General features: G+C 63.9%; 2 protein-coding genes across 5 annotated transcripts in view; one reads left to right on the top strand and one right to left on the bottom strand.

Moving 5' to 3' along the window:
• rmc1 (regulator of MON1-CCZ1) overlaps positions 1-1,891 on the top strand; it is a 4,272-nt gene extending 2,381 nt beyond the window's left edge. The window contains exons 14-21 of the mRNA XM_077736298.1: positions 1-96; positions 158-346; positions 436-513; positions 619-723; positions 795-863; positions 931-1,018; positions 1,079-1,216; positions 1,299-1,891. The exon at positions 1-96 is cut by the window's left edge and continues 11 nt beyond it. Of these exons, the coding sequence (XP_077592424.1) occupies positions 1-96; positions 158-346; positions 436-513; positions 619-723; positions 795-863; positions 931-1,018; positions 1,079-1,216; positions 1,299-1,378 (843 nt within the window). The 3' untranslated portion in view covers positions 1,379-1,891. The remainder of the gene's footprint in view (positions 97-157; positions 347-435; positions 514-618; positions 724-794; positions 864-930; positions 1,019-1,078; positions 1,217-1,298) is intronic.
• rreb1a (ras responsive element binding protein 1a) lies at positions 1,563-15,311 on the bottom strand. 4 transcript variants are annotated; one of them, XM_077736297.1, is made up of 19 exons: positions 15,097-15,311; positions 9,182-9,304; positions 8,959-9,103; positions 8,802-8,889; positions 8,635-8,724; positions 8,403-8,566; positions 7,971-8,112; positions 7,728-7,888; positions 7,452-7,641; positions 7,103-7,330; positions 6,617-7,019; positions 5,197-6,532; positions 4,940-5,115; positions 4,567-4,800; positions 4,330-4,491; positions 4,118-4,228; positions 3,910-4,010; positions 3,240-3,840; positions 1,563-3,129 (listed from the first exon to the last, which is right to left on the bottom strand). In XM_077736297.1, the coding sequence occupies exons 2-19, from the start codon at positions 9,300-9,302 to the stop codon at positions 2,858-2,860; spliced, it is 4,725 nt and encodes a 1,574-aa protein (XP_077592423.1). In that variant the 5' UTR covers positions 9,303-9,304; positions 15,097-15,311; the 3' UTR covers positions 1,563-2,857. The 4 variants fall into 4 exon arrangements, with proteins under 4 accessions (XP_077592423.1, XP_077592422.1, XP_077592421.1 ...); XM_077736296.1 differs by lacking the exon at positions 15,097-15,311 and adding an exon at positions 10,522-10,843; XM_077736295.1 differs by having other exon boundaries at positions 8,959-9,304.
• Between the last annotated feature and the right edge of the window lie 410 nt (positions 15,312-15,721).

A 15,721-nucleotide genomic window follows, 5' to 3' on the forward strand; every position in this document is an offset into this window, starting at 1 on the left:
GAGCCCAGGGGAAATCTCCCCGCCGTGGCCGGCGTCTTTGACAAACTCAACCAAGTGTATAAGGACTTCTTGGAGGCGGAGCAGAGCTACAGCGCCGTAAGCCAGGGGTGGCGCCGGTCGCTCGCCGTCCTCGCCTGATGCCGGGTGCGTCTCGTAGGCGTTGGAGGCGGGAGCCGCCCGAGGAGGAGGAGCTGCGGTGACGACGACGACAGCGGCGCGGGGGGGAGGAGGAGGAGCGGGTACCTTTACCGCCGCCGCCACTCACAAGCGACCCGTCCGGAGTCAGGCCGTCATAGACCAATCCGACATGTACACGCACGTGTTGTCTCCATTCACCGAGCGGAAGGTAAGCCCGACGTCTGGAGCTCCCGGCGGCGACCTTTTGAGAGCGGCTCCGTCCCCTGATTGGTCCGCCGTTGGCCCGCTCGCTCGCAGGGCGCCTGCCACAAGTTGACCATCGCCGTATTGATGGAGTACATCCGCTCGCTCAACCATTTCCAGATCGCCGTACAGGTGGGTGAGGGTTAGGGCTAGCCGGGATGGCCGGGTTAACCGGGTTAACCGGGTTAACCGGGTTAACCTCTACCTGAGTGACGCCTCCGTGCCTCTGGACGGCAGCATTACTTGTACGAGCTGGTGATCAAGACTCTGGTGCGGCACGACCTCTTCTACGTCTTGCATCAGTTCCTGCAGTATCACGTGCTCACCGACTCCAAACCTCTGGTGAGCGCGGGCGGCGGCAATTCTCTGGCGGTAAACTTCTCTTGACTTCTTTTCTTCCTTTTGAAACCCAGGCGTGTTTGCTTCTGTCCCTGGAGAGCACCTATCCTCCGGCCCACCAGCTGTCCCTGGACATGTTGAAGGTAGCGGTCCGCCCCGCCGTCGTCGCCTCGGCGTAGCCCCTCAGTACGCTCCGTCGGCGTCCCGCAGCGGCTGTCGACGGCCAACGACGAGATCGTGGAGGTCCTGCTGTCCAAGCGTCGGGTTCTGGCCGCGCTCAGATTCATCCGCAGCGTGGGTACGGACCGCCGAACGGCACGCCCGCCGGTCAAGGGCTTAACCGCCGACGGTCGCGCAGGCGCCCACGACAACGCGTCGGCCAGGAAGTTTCTGGACGCGGCCCGTCAGACGGGCGACGACATGTTGTTCTACACCGTCTTCAGGTCCTTCCAACAGAGGAACCTGCGCCTCCGTGGGAACCCCGCCTTCAACCCCGGTGGGTCCGGCGCCGGCCGGTCCGTCCGCCTGCCCGGCCGCCCCCTCTCGTCCGTCTCTTCCATGGTTTGTCCGCCTTACAGGCGAGCACTGCGAGGAGCACGCGCTTCACTTCACGCGGCTGTTTGGAGAGCAGGCCCTGATGAAGGCGGCCACCGCCTGATCCCGATGCCACGCCACCGTCTCCCCCGTCCGTCCCTCGGTCTTCTCCTCTGTCCCCAGGCGGGCTTCTCCGGCAACAAAAGGTGAGCGTCTCCTGGCACCAGGCGCACAAGGAGCTCCGTGCGGTTTGTGGGATGGAAAGGAGCAGATGTCTCCGGGAGCAAACAAAACGCTTGGAGAAGAACCCCGAAAGCAACATTCTCTTTATTTGTGCTTGTGTTTGTGTGTGTGTGTAAATCACCAAGCATCTTTTGATTAAACATGCCAAAAAAAAAAAAAAAAAAAAAGCTATCCTACAAGTCACCCAGAGAAAAACATCCAATAATAATAATGATCATAATAAAGTTCACGTTCACAGTTTGACGGAAAAGATTTGATGATTTAAAGCTTTTTGTACTTCTCGGACGTCGCAATTACTCGTCTCCGGCGCCCCTTTTGGACCACAGGCCACCGGCACGGGTCTTGACAATTGCGAGCGCTAAGCCGGACGCCAAATAAATACCTTTGCAAACAACTTACGCAGCTGAAATGACACCTTTTTTTGGGGGGGGGGGTAAACTGAGTTCTATGAAAGCTCCACGGGACAAACTAACCGCTGACTCGGCGCCGCCTGACGTTGCCAACGAACGACCGACGTGAGCCAGCCGCCGAGGATCTTTCCCCGGCCGGCCCAGTGGCACGGGAGTGCCCGTGCCACTGGGCCGTGCCACTGGGCCGTGCCACTGGGCCGTGCCACTGGGCCCGTGCCACTGGGCCCGCCGCCACACCGACGACAGAGTAGCGGTCGGCGTGTCCGGCCAGAAAAAGCCAAGGACCCCGGCGTCTCCCTCCCTCCCCCCTTAACCTTAGTCAAGTTGCATCCAATGACACAGGCTACTGTTTGCTTCCACCCGAGCAAGCTTTATTCCACTTGCATTTGATTGTCTCCGACGCCATCTAACAAAAGGGAAAGGAGAATCAAAAGGATACATTTGGGATGGGGGAATTTCAAGGGAAAGTCAAGTCGCTCGACGGGGAACTAGCTACGGGGCTCAAAGTCTCGCTAATACCGGCGGGCGCTCTAGCTTTGAGCGCGCCGAGCTCCCACGCCGTTCACATTTGCCGTCGCCCGGTGGCTAGGCGGCCGGCCAGCAAAGCTGACGGCGGCCCGCCACCACCTGGGTCCGAGAGGTCACGTACGCCAATTTCATTTGTTCGCTTACAAACCCGGGGGCAAATGTGGGAAAAAAATTAAAATCAAACTAAATAAACTCCCCACACCACAAAAAAAAAAAGTCCAGAAAAAAAAGTCAACTGAGAAGTCCTGGCACGCCACATCACGGCATTGGTCCGCCGGCGTCTTTTCCAGTTTCGTCCCGATCTTCTCGCCGGTCCAACAAAAGTTAAAAAGCTCTAAAAGGTCGAGTAGTAAGGCACTTACAGAAGGTCGGTCAGTGGGGGCGGGGGCGGATCCCCCCCCCTCCCTTGAGCATTCCCGGGCTCAGTCAGCGCCCGCCGGCGGAGGCTCCCCGTCGGCCCCGTCGGCCCCGTCCGGCGGCTCGGGAGACAGGGCGTCCGTCCGTCCGGCGGCCTCCGGGTCCGAGACCCGGCCGTCGTCCGATTCCTTGGCGCTCTCGTTGTCGTTCTCGGAGGGGGGGCGGGCGGCGCCGTCCTCGCCGCCCGTCTTGTTGGCGTGAATGCGTTGGTGGCGGACCAGGCTGTGCTTGAGCGTGAACGTGCGTTCGCAGGTGGCGCAGCGGTAAGGACGTTCGCCTGAAAAAGACGGCGCGTGAGTCAGCGTTTAGACACGTGGGTTAGCGTCCCCAAAGCGTCCCCATAGCGCCCCCCCCCCCCCCCCCCCCCCAGCCACCGTTGCCACCTACCCGTGTGCGACCTCATGTGCCTGGTGAGGTCCTGCAGCGACCAGAAACGTTTGGCGCAAACCACGCAGGTCTTCTTCTTGCGTTTGTCTGCCACGGCGCCGTCGCGCGAGTCCGGGCTCTTGGCTTCGTCGTCGCCCTCGGGGCCCTCGGGGCCCTCGGGGTAGTCGGCCTCCTCGTCCCCCTCCGGACTCTCGGCCTCGTCGTCGGCGCGCTCGTCCTTGTCGTCGTCGCCGCTGCCGCGCTCGTCCTTGTCGCCGTCGGCGCGCTCATCCTTGTCGTCGTCATCGCTTTGCGGGGCATCGCCGCGTTCCACCACGATGTCCGCGCCGCTCTCGGGCCCCTCCTCGTCGCCTCCGTCGTCGTCCGTGTCGGGCGCAGCCTCCCGGCTCAGGTGCGCCTTCTCGTGACGGGCCAGCGTGGTGGCATAGCGGAAGCCTTTGCGGCACGTGCCGCAGACGTGCCGCCGGTCCGGGGCGCCTTCGGGGGCGGCGCCGGCCGAGTCGGACAGTTTGAAGTCGATCAGCTTGGAGCCAAAGTTCAAATCCAAACTTTTGTCGCTGCGACAGTCGTCGTCGTCGTCCACGTGCTCGTCCCGACGGCACTTCAAAAAAGAAACAAATCCGGTCGGCGGGCGCACAACGGACGAGGGCAAAAAGTCCAGTGGACTCACCTCGCCGGCGACCGGCACCGGGCGGGCCGCTTCTCGCAAGGCGTCGTCCTCTGCCTGCCGGGACTGGAGCTGGCACGTCGGGGCGGGAAGCGACGACACGGCTGCCACACGCACGCACACACACACACACAAATGTTTGGAGCGGCAGTGACCACGGCCCGTTCGGTCGCTCGGCCGGTCAGACGGCAGGCCGGGTGGGGCGTCTCACCTGGGGCGGACGGCGAGAGCTCCCCCCCCTTCGGCTCCGGCGGCACGTCAGGAGTGGCGCACGCCGCCACGGTCCGCTCGTCGGCCGGCGGCTCGGCGTCAGACTGGCTCCCTGCGGGAAACGGGACGCGGACCACTTGTTTTTGAGCGCACGGGTGGCGTGCGCATAATGGCGTGCGCAGAATGGCGCCCGATGGGCAAAAAGGGGCTCACCGGCGCTCTCGGGCGAGCCCTCGTCACTTTCTTTCCTAGCCAGGACGCCGTTACGCCTCAGGGAGCGGTTGGTGACGCCGTGCTTCCTCAGCAGGTGGCGCTCGCAGTTGGACTTGGTGGAAAAGAAGGCGTCGCAGCGCGGGCAGGGGAAGGGCTTCTGACCTGAGGACGGGGAGAAGGGGCACGCCGTCAGTGGCGGGCCGCGGCCGCCGGGCGGGTCGGGTCCGCCGGGCCTACCGGTGTGCGTCAGCATGTGCCTCTGCAGCGAGCTGGCCCAGGGGAAGACCCGAGGGCAAAAGGGGCAGGTCATCTTCTGGACCGAGTTGGAGTAGGCGTTCTTCTTGCCTTTGGACTGCGGAGGGGCGGCCCCAGCCGTCCCCGCCGCCGTCCCCGCCGCCGTCCCCGCCGCCGTCCCCGTCTTGCCTCGCTCCCTCGGACCGGCCTCCTTGTCCGCCGGCGCTCGCTGGCCGTCTGCGCGAAAACAGAAACAAACACACAAAAAATAGATCCCGTGTGGTCAAAAGAAGCAAAAGGCACCAGATTGGGGCCACCGTGCCAGAGGCAACTTCCCCCCGAGATGGGAAAAGGCACTTAGGGCGGGAAGTCTTACCTCCCGCGGGCGTCTCGGAAGGGACGTCCTCCGTCTGCAGGAAGTTGGTGAACTTGTTGGCGTCGGTGGTGGCCAGCATCTTCTCCACGCTGGCAAACTCGCCGCTGGACTCCAGGTCCACGGCACCGCCCAGCAGCGGGAGGACCTCGTGAGCCATCTTCTTGCCGTTCTTCTTCCTGAAGCGGGCGGGGAAACGCCCGGTCAAAAGGAAAACAATGGCGACGCCGTCCACAAACAACGGGAGTCAAAGAGGTCACCTGGCGCCGTCGTCGCAGGGCATCTCCGGCGGGTCGCGGGGCGAGCGGCTGGCCGGCTGGCGCTCGGCCTCCCCCGCCGCCGCCGCCGTCGACTCTCTCTTCAACAGGTCGGGAGCGGCGGACACTGAGTGAATGATCTGCGCAATGGAGGCCAGAGGGGGCAGCTCCTTCACCGAGGTGGGTTTGGGCAGGAGGGGCTTGAGGCGCTGGGGGCGGGGGATGGGGCCCATCGGGAGGAGGCCCGCCGGGGCCAAGCGGAGGCCCCCGGGAGGCGATGGGGCCGGGGCCGGGGCCGGCGAGGCCGCCGCCGCGCCGGGACAAGACGGCGGCGGCGGCGGCCTCGCCCTGCCGTTTTGCTCCGGTTTGAAACGGCGCTTCTCGGCATCCTCCCGCCACGGCCGCTTGCCGGGGATGGACAGGTCCACGGGCTGGTCCGGGGAAGGCGGCTCCGAGAGGGGCGACGTGACTTCCGCCTTGACCACGGGCGGCGCGCCCCGCCCCTTGGCCGAAAAGTCCAGGGGTTGGTCCGGGTCCCGCCCCCCGTAGTCCTCCGTCTTGACCCGGCAGCCGGCCGCCGGGAGGCGGGCGGCGGTGGCGGCGATGTGCTCCTCGATCTCGCGCTCCTGGACCTCCGGGTGCTGCTTGAGGAGGTGGTGGATGCAGTTGCGCTTGGCCAGGAAGGCGGCGCCGCAGCGGCGACACTCAAAGGGCTTCCGCTGGCAGCCGTTGTGCGTGCGCAGGTGGATCTGCAGGGCCCGGTACGTCTTCAAGTCCTGTCCGCAGAAGCGGCAGGCCGCCTCGGCGAGGCCCGGGCCCGCCCGGGCCTCGCCCCCCGAGACGCCGGGCTCGGCCGAGAACACGCACTTGATGTGTTTCTCGATGTCCTTCCTGGACGTCTTGCCGTGTTTCTTGCGGAGGTGGCGCTCGCAGTTGGCCTTGACGGTGAAGGGGTAGTGGCAGACGCGGCAGATGTAGGGGCGCTCGCCGCTGTGGGTGCGCAGGTGGCGGATCAGCGTGGCCTTGTCGGGCGCCACGTAGTCGCAAATGTTGCACTGGTGGGGCAGGATGCCCAAGTGGAAGCGCATGTGAGCCTGCAGGACGCCCGAGAAGGAGAAGACACGCTCGCAGAAGCGGCACGGGAACGAGCCCTCCGCCTCGCCCCCCGCCGCCCCCTTCCCGCCCGTGCCGGCCGGCGGCGAGTCCGAGGAGGGCGACCCGGGCCCGGCGTGGCCCGACGAGGCCCGCTGCCAGCTGCGCGGGGGCGGCGGGGTACAGGCCGTCAGCTCCGGGCGGGGGCTCCGAGGGGGCCCGGCCTCCGACGGCGTGGCCTCGGGACCTGCGCCCAGACGGGGGGAGGGGGGGGGGGGGGAAAGGTCAGGGACGGCGACGGAAGCCGCCAAACGGGCACGGCGAGACCCACCGGGGAAGGCCGGCCCCGAGCGATCGCCGGCGCCCGTGGCCGAAGCCGCCGCTTTGAGGACGCGGTGGATGTCGGCCAGCTCCAGCACGCCGGCCGCCTCGCCGGGCTTGAAGGCGCTCCCCCCGCCTCCGGCGGTGGCGGCGCCGCCGCCGTCGGGCTGTAGCAGGAAGCCGGCCTGGAAGGGCTGCAGGGACAGCAGGCCCAGGGCGTCTCTCTGGGACAGACCCTGCAGCGTGGACGTCCGGTCGGGCGGGGGCCCGCCCGGGGCCGCCGGCCCGCCGGCGCCCGCCGCCGGGAAGGCGGGCTCCTGGGGGAGGCTGCAGCCGAGGGGCTCCACGTGGATGGCCTTGATGCTGTCCAGGTGCGCCTGGTGGATCTCGTCCTCCGTGGGGGGAAGCGTCACCTGGAGAGTGAGAGATTGGCCGATAAGTACCGAGGACACGGCCAGGGGCGGGGCGGGCGCCTCGGAGGAGAGCCGGCGCTTACCTTGGACACGTGCCTGAGTCCCAGCGCCTCCATGAAGTGATCCCGAGGGGAAAGCGGGGGGACCGCGTCGTCGGGGGCGGCCCTCGGGGCGTCGCCCACCACCGGCCAGTGTTGGCGGATCTTGTGGAGGTCCAGTGCCGAGCGCAGCGGGAAGGCTTTGTCGCAGCGCTCGCACACGAAGCGGTGAAACTTGCCCACGCAGCGTCGGAGGTTGGTCTCGCACCACACCTGAGCGCGGGCCGCAAACGGAAGGGTCGAGTCGGGGACGCGGCCAAGAGGGGAAGCGGCGAGTCGGGGACGCGGCGAGTCGGGGACGCCGCGGGACGTGCGCCCGTTTTCGGTGCCTCACCTGAGCGATACGGGCAAACTTCTTGCAAGAAAAGTCGATGAAGGCCAAGTCGTTGAAGCCGGCGGGGATGGACGGATTGGTCTGGATGAACGGTCGCCCGCCGGGGTCTCGGGGCAGGAGCTTGTGGATTCCCGCGTTGTGGCGCAACAGACCGCGATGGGTCCGGAAAGAAAGGCGGCACAGGTCGCACCTGCCAAAAGACGGGCGCCGTCAGTCACCGCCGGGGACTGGCCTGGCCGGCCGGACGCTCGCTCGCTCGCTCGCTCGCCGAGGTACCTGAGGGCGCTGTCCGGGTGAGTGTCCATGTGCGCGTCCAGCTCCGCTCTGCCCACGCAGCTCCTGAAGCAGATGGGACACGGGAGCGTCGTTTCGTCCCCGGCGGCCGGCGTGGTGGGCGCCCCCGCCGTGGCTTCCTCCGAGGGCAATTCCTCCGTCGCCTGTGCGACGCGGCGGCGGCGGTTATGGGGTTAGTCGCCGCTATCCGTCCCGCCCCGCTTTCCCCTCCCCGTCCGTCCTCACCTTCTTGGCGGGGGGCTCCTCGCCGCCCTCGTCCTCTGGGTCCTGCCGCCTCTTGACGGAGGGACGGCGGCGCTTGGTGGGCGACGGCGGGCTGACGGGCAGGAGGCCGCTGGCCGGGTCCTTCTCGTGAATCTTCATGTGTCTGAGCGCATTCATCAAGCACAGATTGTCAAATCCCGTTCATTGGCACACGTGCGTGACCCGACCAAAAATAAAAGTCTATCTTTTCGGAAAGCTTTTTTTTTTGGTTCTTTTAGACTAAGTCCCTGGCCCTCCCCGCCCGCCCTTTTAACTCCAGGCGGCAGGCTAACGGTCCGCTAACGGTGCGCTGCTGGACTCCACTGATAAATGGTGGGCGTCGCCGTGCGCCACCTTCTCAAGTGCACCACTTTGCGGGGCGCTCGTGGGTCGTCGTCGGCGGCGGCGTCGTACCTGTGCATGTTGCCGTTGGTGGTGAAGGTCTGCGAGCAGACGCTGCACTTGTAGGGCCTTTCGCCGCTGTGCACCAGCATGTGGCGATCCAGCGAAGACGCCGAGCTCAAACACTTGCCGCAAATGCTGCACGAGTGGTCCGTGGCGCCCGCGTCCACGTTGTGCTGAAAGAAGGAGGGCGTCGGCATCGGGCGTCGGCATCGGGCCTCGGGGCCCCCCCCACCCCACTCACCTGTCTGATGTGCATGGTGAGCTGATGCTGAGACTGGCAACTCTTGTCGCAAAGCGGGCAGACGTGAGTGGCGCGCTCGTCCTTGGCGTCCTGCCGGCGGACGCGAAAGGCCGGCGTCAAGGCGCGCTCCCCCGGAACGGCGGCGGCGGCGACGACGACGGCCTCACCTGACTGCGTCGGACGTTGCGCCCCGGCGCCGCCCTGCCGGCCGCCGACGTCTTGTCGGAGGACGGGCTGCCGCGACAGGACGACGGGCTGCGGCGACAAGCGCCTTGAGCGGCGAGCGGGCCAGAGGGGCCGGAACGGCCCACGGCGAGCACCCACCTGGGAGAGGCTCCCGGTGCCACGTCGCTCCCCGCGTCTCCGTTAATTCTGCCCGTGGCCGACATGACCGCCGACATCATGGCGTTGATGGAGGACAGGTCGGCGACTCCGCCCCGGCCGCTCTCTTCCGTCTTCTCGGGCTCGGCTGGCGGGCGGAGAAGCAGAGCTGGCGAAAGGGCCCGGCCAGAAAGCGGCGGGAGAGGGCAAACGGCGCCGGACGCACTGGCCGGCCCCACGGGCGCCGTCTGCTCCGCCGGCTCTCCGTTCCTCGCAGAGACAGCCGCGCCGACTGCGCCGACAGCGCCGGCTGCGCCCACTTCCCGCGGCTCCGGGGCATTCTCCATGTCTGAGGGGGCAAAAAGCACAAGCGTGTTACATTTGGGGGAAGGTTAAAGGTCACGAGGGGAACGCCTGAGCTCGGTGGAGGGGGGAAAGGGGTCTGGGAAGAGAAGAAATGATGACCGTTTCCCGTTTAGCCTCCCCCACAGGAAGACGCTCTCCAGAGCAGAGCGGGCGCTTCCCCTTCCGCGCACATTCCAGACGAGCAGGGGAGTGGGACTTTTTTTTTGCCCGCCACGACGGAAAGTAAGCCGGGCCTCGGCGAAACTCGGGACGACTGGCGGGCCGGCGCCGAGTGGAGCGAGCCTAACCCCCCCGAAAGGAGAGGACCAGAGTTGTCGGTGGTAGAGGACCACAGTTGGGGGGCTTTTTGGAGCGGCCAAAGGAGGACGGGCGCCGACAACTGCAGCCGGGGAGGCCGGTGCGCTGACGAGACGGGAGCAGGTGCGGAGCGGAGCGGCAAACGGCCCGCTGCTTTTCTACACTGGCATCATTCATCCTCTGGAGCAAGTGTCACTATTGGCTGACAAAGTGCTCGCTCACTGCCTCGCACAGACGGACGGACGGACGGACGGCACTTTTTACGGCCGCCTGAAAACGAACGGCAACAGATGGTTGCGAGGGGAGGGGCGGCTGGCTGAAGGAGGCTGGGCGTGATGGAAACGGGGAGGAAGGAAGGGAGGGAGCTAGAGAGGGAGGGGGCCAGGGCTCCCGGAAAATGATGGTGGAGAGTCGGCCAGTGACACGGGACCCGATGTTTGGTCGCATCTGCCGCCACCCGTCTGTCTGTCGACCGCACGCACGTCAAAGCAAAGGCCCTCGCGCTGGGGGGGTCCCTGACGGACGAAAAAAAAGCAGAGAAATTGAGCGGCGTGGTCTTGGTCTGTGGGCCCTCGCATACTTCCCAGCCAGTGAAACACAGGCGCCGATCTGGCAAGACTTGTAGGCCTTCTCGGGCCAGGGATTGGCCAAACAAACCGGCGCTAGTAGTAGTGAGGCGGTCATTTGGAGGGGGGCTAGGGGGAGGCCCCCTAGCATATGTGAAAGCGTCTCCTGGCAACAGGAAGTTGACACTAAGAAGAGTCACAGGAGATGACTTTGCCGCTTGCAGCTCACACTCAGCTGCCAGCCGCCATCCTCCACACTGGCACTCTGTTGACACTCACACACGGACACACACGGACACACACGGACACACGCGCACTTGTTTGCCGGTAAACTAACTTTGGAGTCCTCCCATCGGCGCTGTGCAAGTAGCACAGGCCCGTCCGTGTCTATCCCTAACATCCAGCACAAGAATCCCAACTGGCTCCTTTTCTTTTCTTTTGTCGGGAGGCACGGCAACGAGGCACGGCAACGAGGCTCCTCCCTCTCTAGCCGAGCGTAAACGCTTTGCCTGGCCAAAAGCTTTGAGGAAGACTCGGCGAGCAAAGGACGGCGACGGCAAAAGCCGGTACTTTCCCAAAGGGGCATTGGAAAGGGCCCAGACGCCCCGCTTCCCACAGACGCCCCCTTTTCCCCACCGACGCCAAGAAGGCGCCGAGATGAGTGGCCGCTTACCCGCGATGCGTCGGTCCCCACCCGGCCGCCACAAGCCCCCACCCACCTACAAGGCGGAACGGGCCACAAAGAGCGCCTCTGGGCCATCATCATCATCAAAGGGGGCCCGCGACATCGTCGTCCTCATCGAGAGGCGGCCGCCGCGTCATCGCCCGTATGTCGTCGGCGACACGCCGGCAACTGGCACAAAGGCCTTTCTCCTGCCACTCACTGGGCCACGGCAAAAGAAAACTCTCCCGCCACCACGACTTTAGCTTTGCTCGTCGTGCCTTCGAACGGACAAAAGTTGACGGCACCCCCACAGCGCGCACCTGGGAGTGAGACCAAAAAGGTCTCCGTCCCGCCTAAACAAAGGAGTTTTTCAATGACTTTCAGATTGGACCGGCCGATATGGGACGGCTTGAACTTTAGTCAATAGGGCCTTTGCAAATTCCGTGATGTTCCACCTCGACTTGGGAGTTGTTGTTTTTTTTTTTTTATATATATATCCGGGCGGGTGGCGAGCATCGGCGTGCCCGCCTTCGTGCAGGGCCGGCCGGGTGGGGGGTGGCTCTATATGCCGATGCTTTCTGCCGTCGCCGCGGTAACAAGGTGTGTCCCGTGTTTGGAGAACAAACAATGGTACCTTTTCACAGAAGGGAGGGGCCGCGTGTGCACGCATTCCTCTTCTCTCTTAATCTGCGATGTCACCGGCACGTGTGGGATTTACAGTGCGTAATTAGGATTAGGGGCGGGTTCCGACTGAAGCGGCCTTGCTTTTGGCCCGCCTCCTTTTCCTGCCAAGACGGGGCTCCGTCCAGTGGAGGCTTTTCTAGCTGTCGTGACAAATGCCCCCCCCCCCCCCCCCCTCCGGGATGAAGAGGAGCCCCGTGGAAGTTAAGCGTCTATCCCGCCCTGCCTGCCTCCCTCCCTCCCACACCTCCCACACCTCACCTCCCTCCCTCCCTCAGCAGCCGGCCGAGTAAAGTGTTTAGTCAGCAGAGTGGAGCGGGGGAGGAGGCTGGGGTTAGGCGGCCGGTACCGGCCGGGCCAGGGCGCTATACTCTTTGCCGAGCCCGCCAGGGGGCGGGCGCCTCCGCTTCCCGCGAGGCCCGGGCGTGTTGTGGCGGCGCCTCCGGAGGTCGGACCTGTCGGGCAGGATGCCTGACGCGCTGGGGCGGGCTGGGCTCTTTGCGCCGCACCCGCCCGCCCGCCCGCCACTGATAAGCGACTCTGCTAGCGCCCGGGCCAATCGCCCTTGCGCTGCGCCTGCCACAAATAAAGAAGTATTTACCGCCGGGACAAAGTCCGAGCCGTGAAAGAATGTCAGGCAGGAGACGGGCAGGGCGGAAGGGAGGTGGTGGTGGCGGCAGCGGCGGTGGGGGTGGCGATGGGGGGGGGGGGGAACTTGCCGGACCTGTTTGTTTTAGGGACAGTGGCCGCGTTGACCGACCGCTGTTAGCTTGGATGAGCAAACATTGGTCCCCGTCCCATATAGACGGACGGGCCCGCTTCCTCAAAGCCTTCACCTGAAAAGGCTTTCTGGGCCAGAAGCAGGAAGAGGAGGAGCTTCAGCTTCCACTGGAAAGTCACTCAAGGGAAAGGAGCTTTTCCACAGAGTGCCTTTGGTCATTCGGCCGCCACTTCCAACTATGAAACGTCTCTGGGCAATCATTTATGGAAGCAAGCATTTGGGGGCTTCTGAAAGGGGGTGGGGGGGCAGACAACAAACCCCCCACCCCGTCCCCACCTCTCCCCGAACCATTTGCCGGCAGGCTGACACTCCCTCCGCTTTCTTCAACTTTGGCCTGCACCTTGCAGTTATCTCCTCCCCCTCCTCGCCATCTTCCCCGGCCCGACAGCCCGCGGGTGGGGCGGGGGCCCGAAACCTAATCTTATCTAAAAAAAGGGGCTTCTATAAATAGCCAGCGGCACACAACGAGACAGGGTTGGCAGCCGGCGCCTCGCTCCGACGGGGGGGAAAGGACGGCGGCCGGCCGGCACAAGCCGGACCTGTGCCGGACGGACGCCGGCGGGTCACCGTCCGGCGCTCCGCTTCACCGCGCGGGCGAGCTGAACCCACGTGTGGCGGAGGCCGGGACGGGGCTTGCGGCACGGGGCAGACGCCGTCCATCTCTGTGGCAAACGTGTCTCAAACAGGTCAAAGATTTTGCAAAAGCCGGCTCCGACGGTCCCGGCGAGGGACGCGCCACCGACGGCGGTCCGTCACGGGCCCGGCGGCGGCGACCGCCCGCAACCACCCGCTCCGACCAAATGTTGCCTCGGATGGATGGCCTTTTAGCCCTTCTGAATGCTAGACAGCGGCGGGTAGGTGTTTTGTTTTGGCCACCGCGGGAGACATCGCCCTGGTAGACCGCACGGTTGGTCTCAGACTAGGTCTAAGCGGCCCCCGGGTCGCATTTGGCGGACAGGGCAAAATGAAAGGGGCCAAAACTACGTACAAACCGCAAAGCTTGTACGGCAAAGGCAGAAGGGACAAAATAGGCAGTCCACGTCAATGATTAGGAGCACTTTTCGGGGAGAAAAAAACAAGATGAAGGCCCGATTGCCAGTCAGAGTGACACATTGAGTCACACTGGAGTACACATTGGCAGGTCAGGGCAAATTGGGAAAAGGCACACATTATAGTGGGCAAAATACAGCCGTGGGAGCTTGTGCTTTGCCCTCAACGGAGGGAGGCCTTCTTTCATTTTCTCTGGGACTGGGTTTTTGACCCTGACTTTTTGAGCATCACTTGCCAAGGAGTTTGTCCACTTGCAAGGAGAGGCCAAAAGTGCCTTCGACGACATCCACAGCAGTGTGTTCAGAACATTTTCTTCTGGCGTCAATACAAGGCTTCCCGCCGTTCACATTTGTCAATCATCATCATTATCATGCTGCCTCTCCGCAACCAAAAGCCAAACGGCCCCAGCGACTTCAAAGGTGGCAGTCACGTCATGTGGCGTCACACGTCGCCGCGGGTAGTAACGAGCCGTCGGAAAGAGTCCACTCCAAAAGATGAACAACAAAAACAGGCAAAAGAAACACAAGTCAGCGCTTTCCGCAACTGTCAATCATTGACTGGTCGCAGATAAGACACCAGCGCGGCAGCATCCTAAGCCTGAACGGCGTGCACGCGAGAATCGACGTGTAAAGTCAACTCGGTGGCTCTGCGCGTGCGCGCCAGACATGAGATGGGGACGCAACAGGCGTCAGTGCGCGTCAAGCCCCAAAAGTCGCCTAAAAGTCCCCGAATAGGGACCACTTGCGACCTCCGTGGTCGCCTTCGACGGCCGACCGTCGCGTCGACACACTATAGACGTCAACGACTGCGACTTTGTTGAGAAATTGGCCTGGCAAGGTCACGGCGGCGCCGTGCAGCTAGCCGCTGTTAGCTACGATGGGACCGGAAGTCGCTCCCGCGCCCCTCTAAAGTAAAGCTAACGACCCTACAGCGAGTGCGCGTCTCGACGCGACTGGAACGTGTGGACAGACAGAAACCCAGGCACGCACACAAGCACGCACAAACGCACCCACTGTGAGGGAGAGTCCCACACGCGACTCGTCCGAGTCCCCTTGGCACCGCGGCACCAACTTCCAGCGAAGGCCAAGCAACAAGTGGTTTTATTTTGGCGGGGGCCAGGGGGATGACGGCGTCGTGTTCGGAGGCGGCCTGACGGTGTTTCGCGGCCGCTAGCATGACACATGGCCCCCTCGAAGAGTGAGCGAACGAGTGAGCGACCAAAGTACAGCCCAGATACGGATGCTCGCCTCCGGCGGCTAGCACACTTTGACCCCGTGAAGCGCGACGCCTTGTCTCCCTTCCTCTCGAACTCCCTCCCTCCCTCCCTTACTAACTCACTCACTGCCTGCCTGCCCTGGTGGACAAAAGCACGTCTCGCCCCCCTCCCTTCCCCAAACACTAGTTCAAAGTCGTCCCAAAAGTACTAAAAAAGCTTAAAAGTGCAGCAAAACAGGAAGAGAGTGAAACCGAATTCCATCGCTTGGATGCGCTGCATCAAACTAGGAAGCGAGGAAAAGTGGCCGTTGGCTGGCTCACTCGCTCGCTCGCTCGCCATCTTAAAGTTGACTTGGAAGACGGCAACAAGTCAACAAGCGGCCCAAAACCCTCACCGGTCGTCGTCGTCGTCGACGACGACGACGGCGACCGGTGGCGGCGGCGGCGGCTGAATCGGTCGACGCTACCGCCGCAATCGCGACGACTAGCCCGGCGAAGAAAAAAAAAAGAGCGAGACTTACGTTAGACTTGGTCGGCCCGCTGGCGCCGAGACATCGTGGCCCGTCGGAGCAGATGACGACAGGGAGGATGACGAGACGAGACGAGGAGAAGAGGATGAAGGCAGTGACGACGGAGAGGCTGCAAACTTGATCCGAAGAGGAGACGAATCAAAATGGCGTTTCCGAAGGGATGTGCAAACTTGGACAAACTTTACTCCGGCTTCTCCTCCTCCTCCTCCTCCTCCCTCCCTCCCTCCCTCCCTCCCTTCTCCTCCCTTCTCCCCCAGCCCCCCCTCCTCTTCCTCCCGTGTCTCTCTCTCTCGCTCTGTCCCCCCCCCCACTCGCTCTCCCGAATAACTCGCAAGTCGCGCGAGTCAAAAAGACGAAGAAGGGGAGAAAAAGAAGAAGCTTGTTGTGCGTTGGATTGGTCGGAATCCCTCCCCTCCTTTCCCCCCCCCTCCTCCGTCTAAAGCCGTGCACTAAAGCTCATCACGTGTTGCGCTCGTGAACGTGTGTGTGTGTGTGTGTGCGCGCGCGCGCGTGTACGTGTGTCTCCAAGGGGACGTGGCCATCAAGCATCTCTGTGCTCACGGGAGGCTTCTTCCTGCTTTCCGCGCACGCGCAACCAACTTCTTTGAAACTTTGC

This window comes from Stigmatopora nigra, chromosome 16, assembly GCF_051989575.1.
Source record: "Stigmatopora nigra isolate UIUO_SnigA chromosome 16, RoL_Snig_1.1, whole genome shotgun sequence".
NCBI lineage: Eukaryota > Metazoa > Chordata > Actinopteri > Syngnathiformes > Syngnathidae > Stigmatopora > Stigmatopora nigra.

Excerpts from the sequence above, each read along its gene's own strand:
- rreb1a (XM_077736293.1), bottom strand. Across the intron at positions 7,642-7,727 it reads CACCCGGACAGCGCCCTCAG|GTGCGACCTGTGCCGCCTTT; the intron begins GTACCTCGGCGA and ends GTCTTTTGGCAG. Across the intron at positions 3,841-3,909 it reads CGGTGCCGGTCGCCGGCGAG|TGCCGTCGGGACGAGCACGT; the intron begins GTGAGTCCACTG and ends TCTTTTTTGAAG.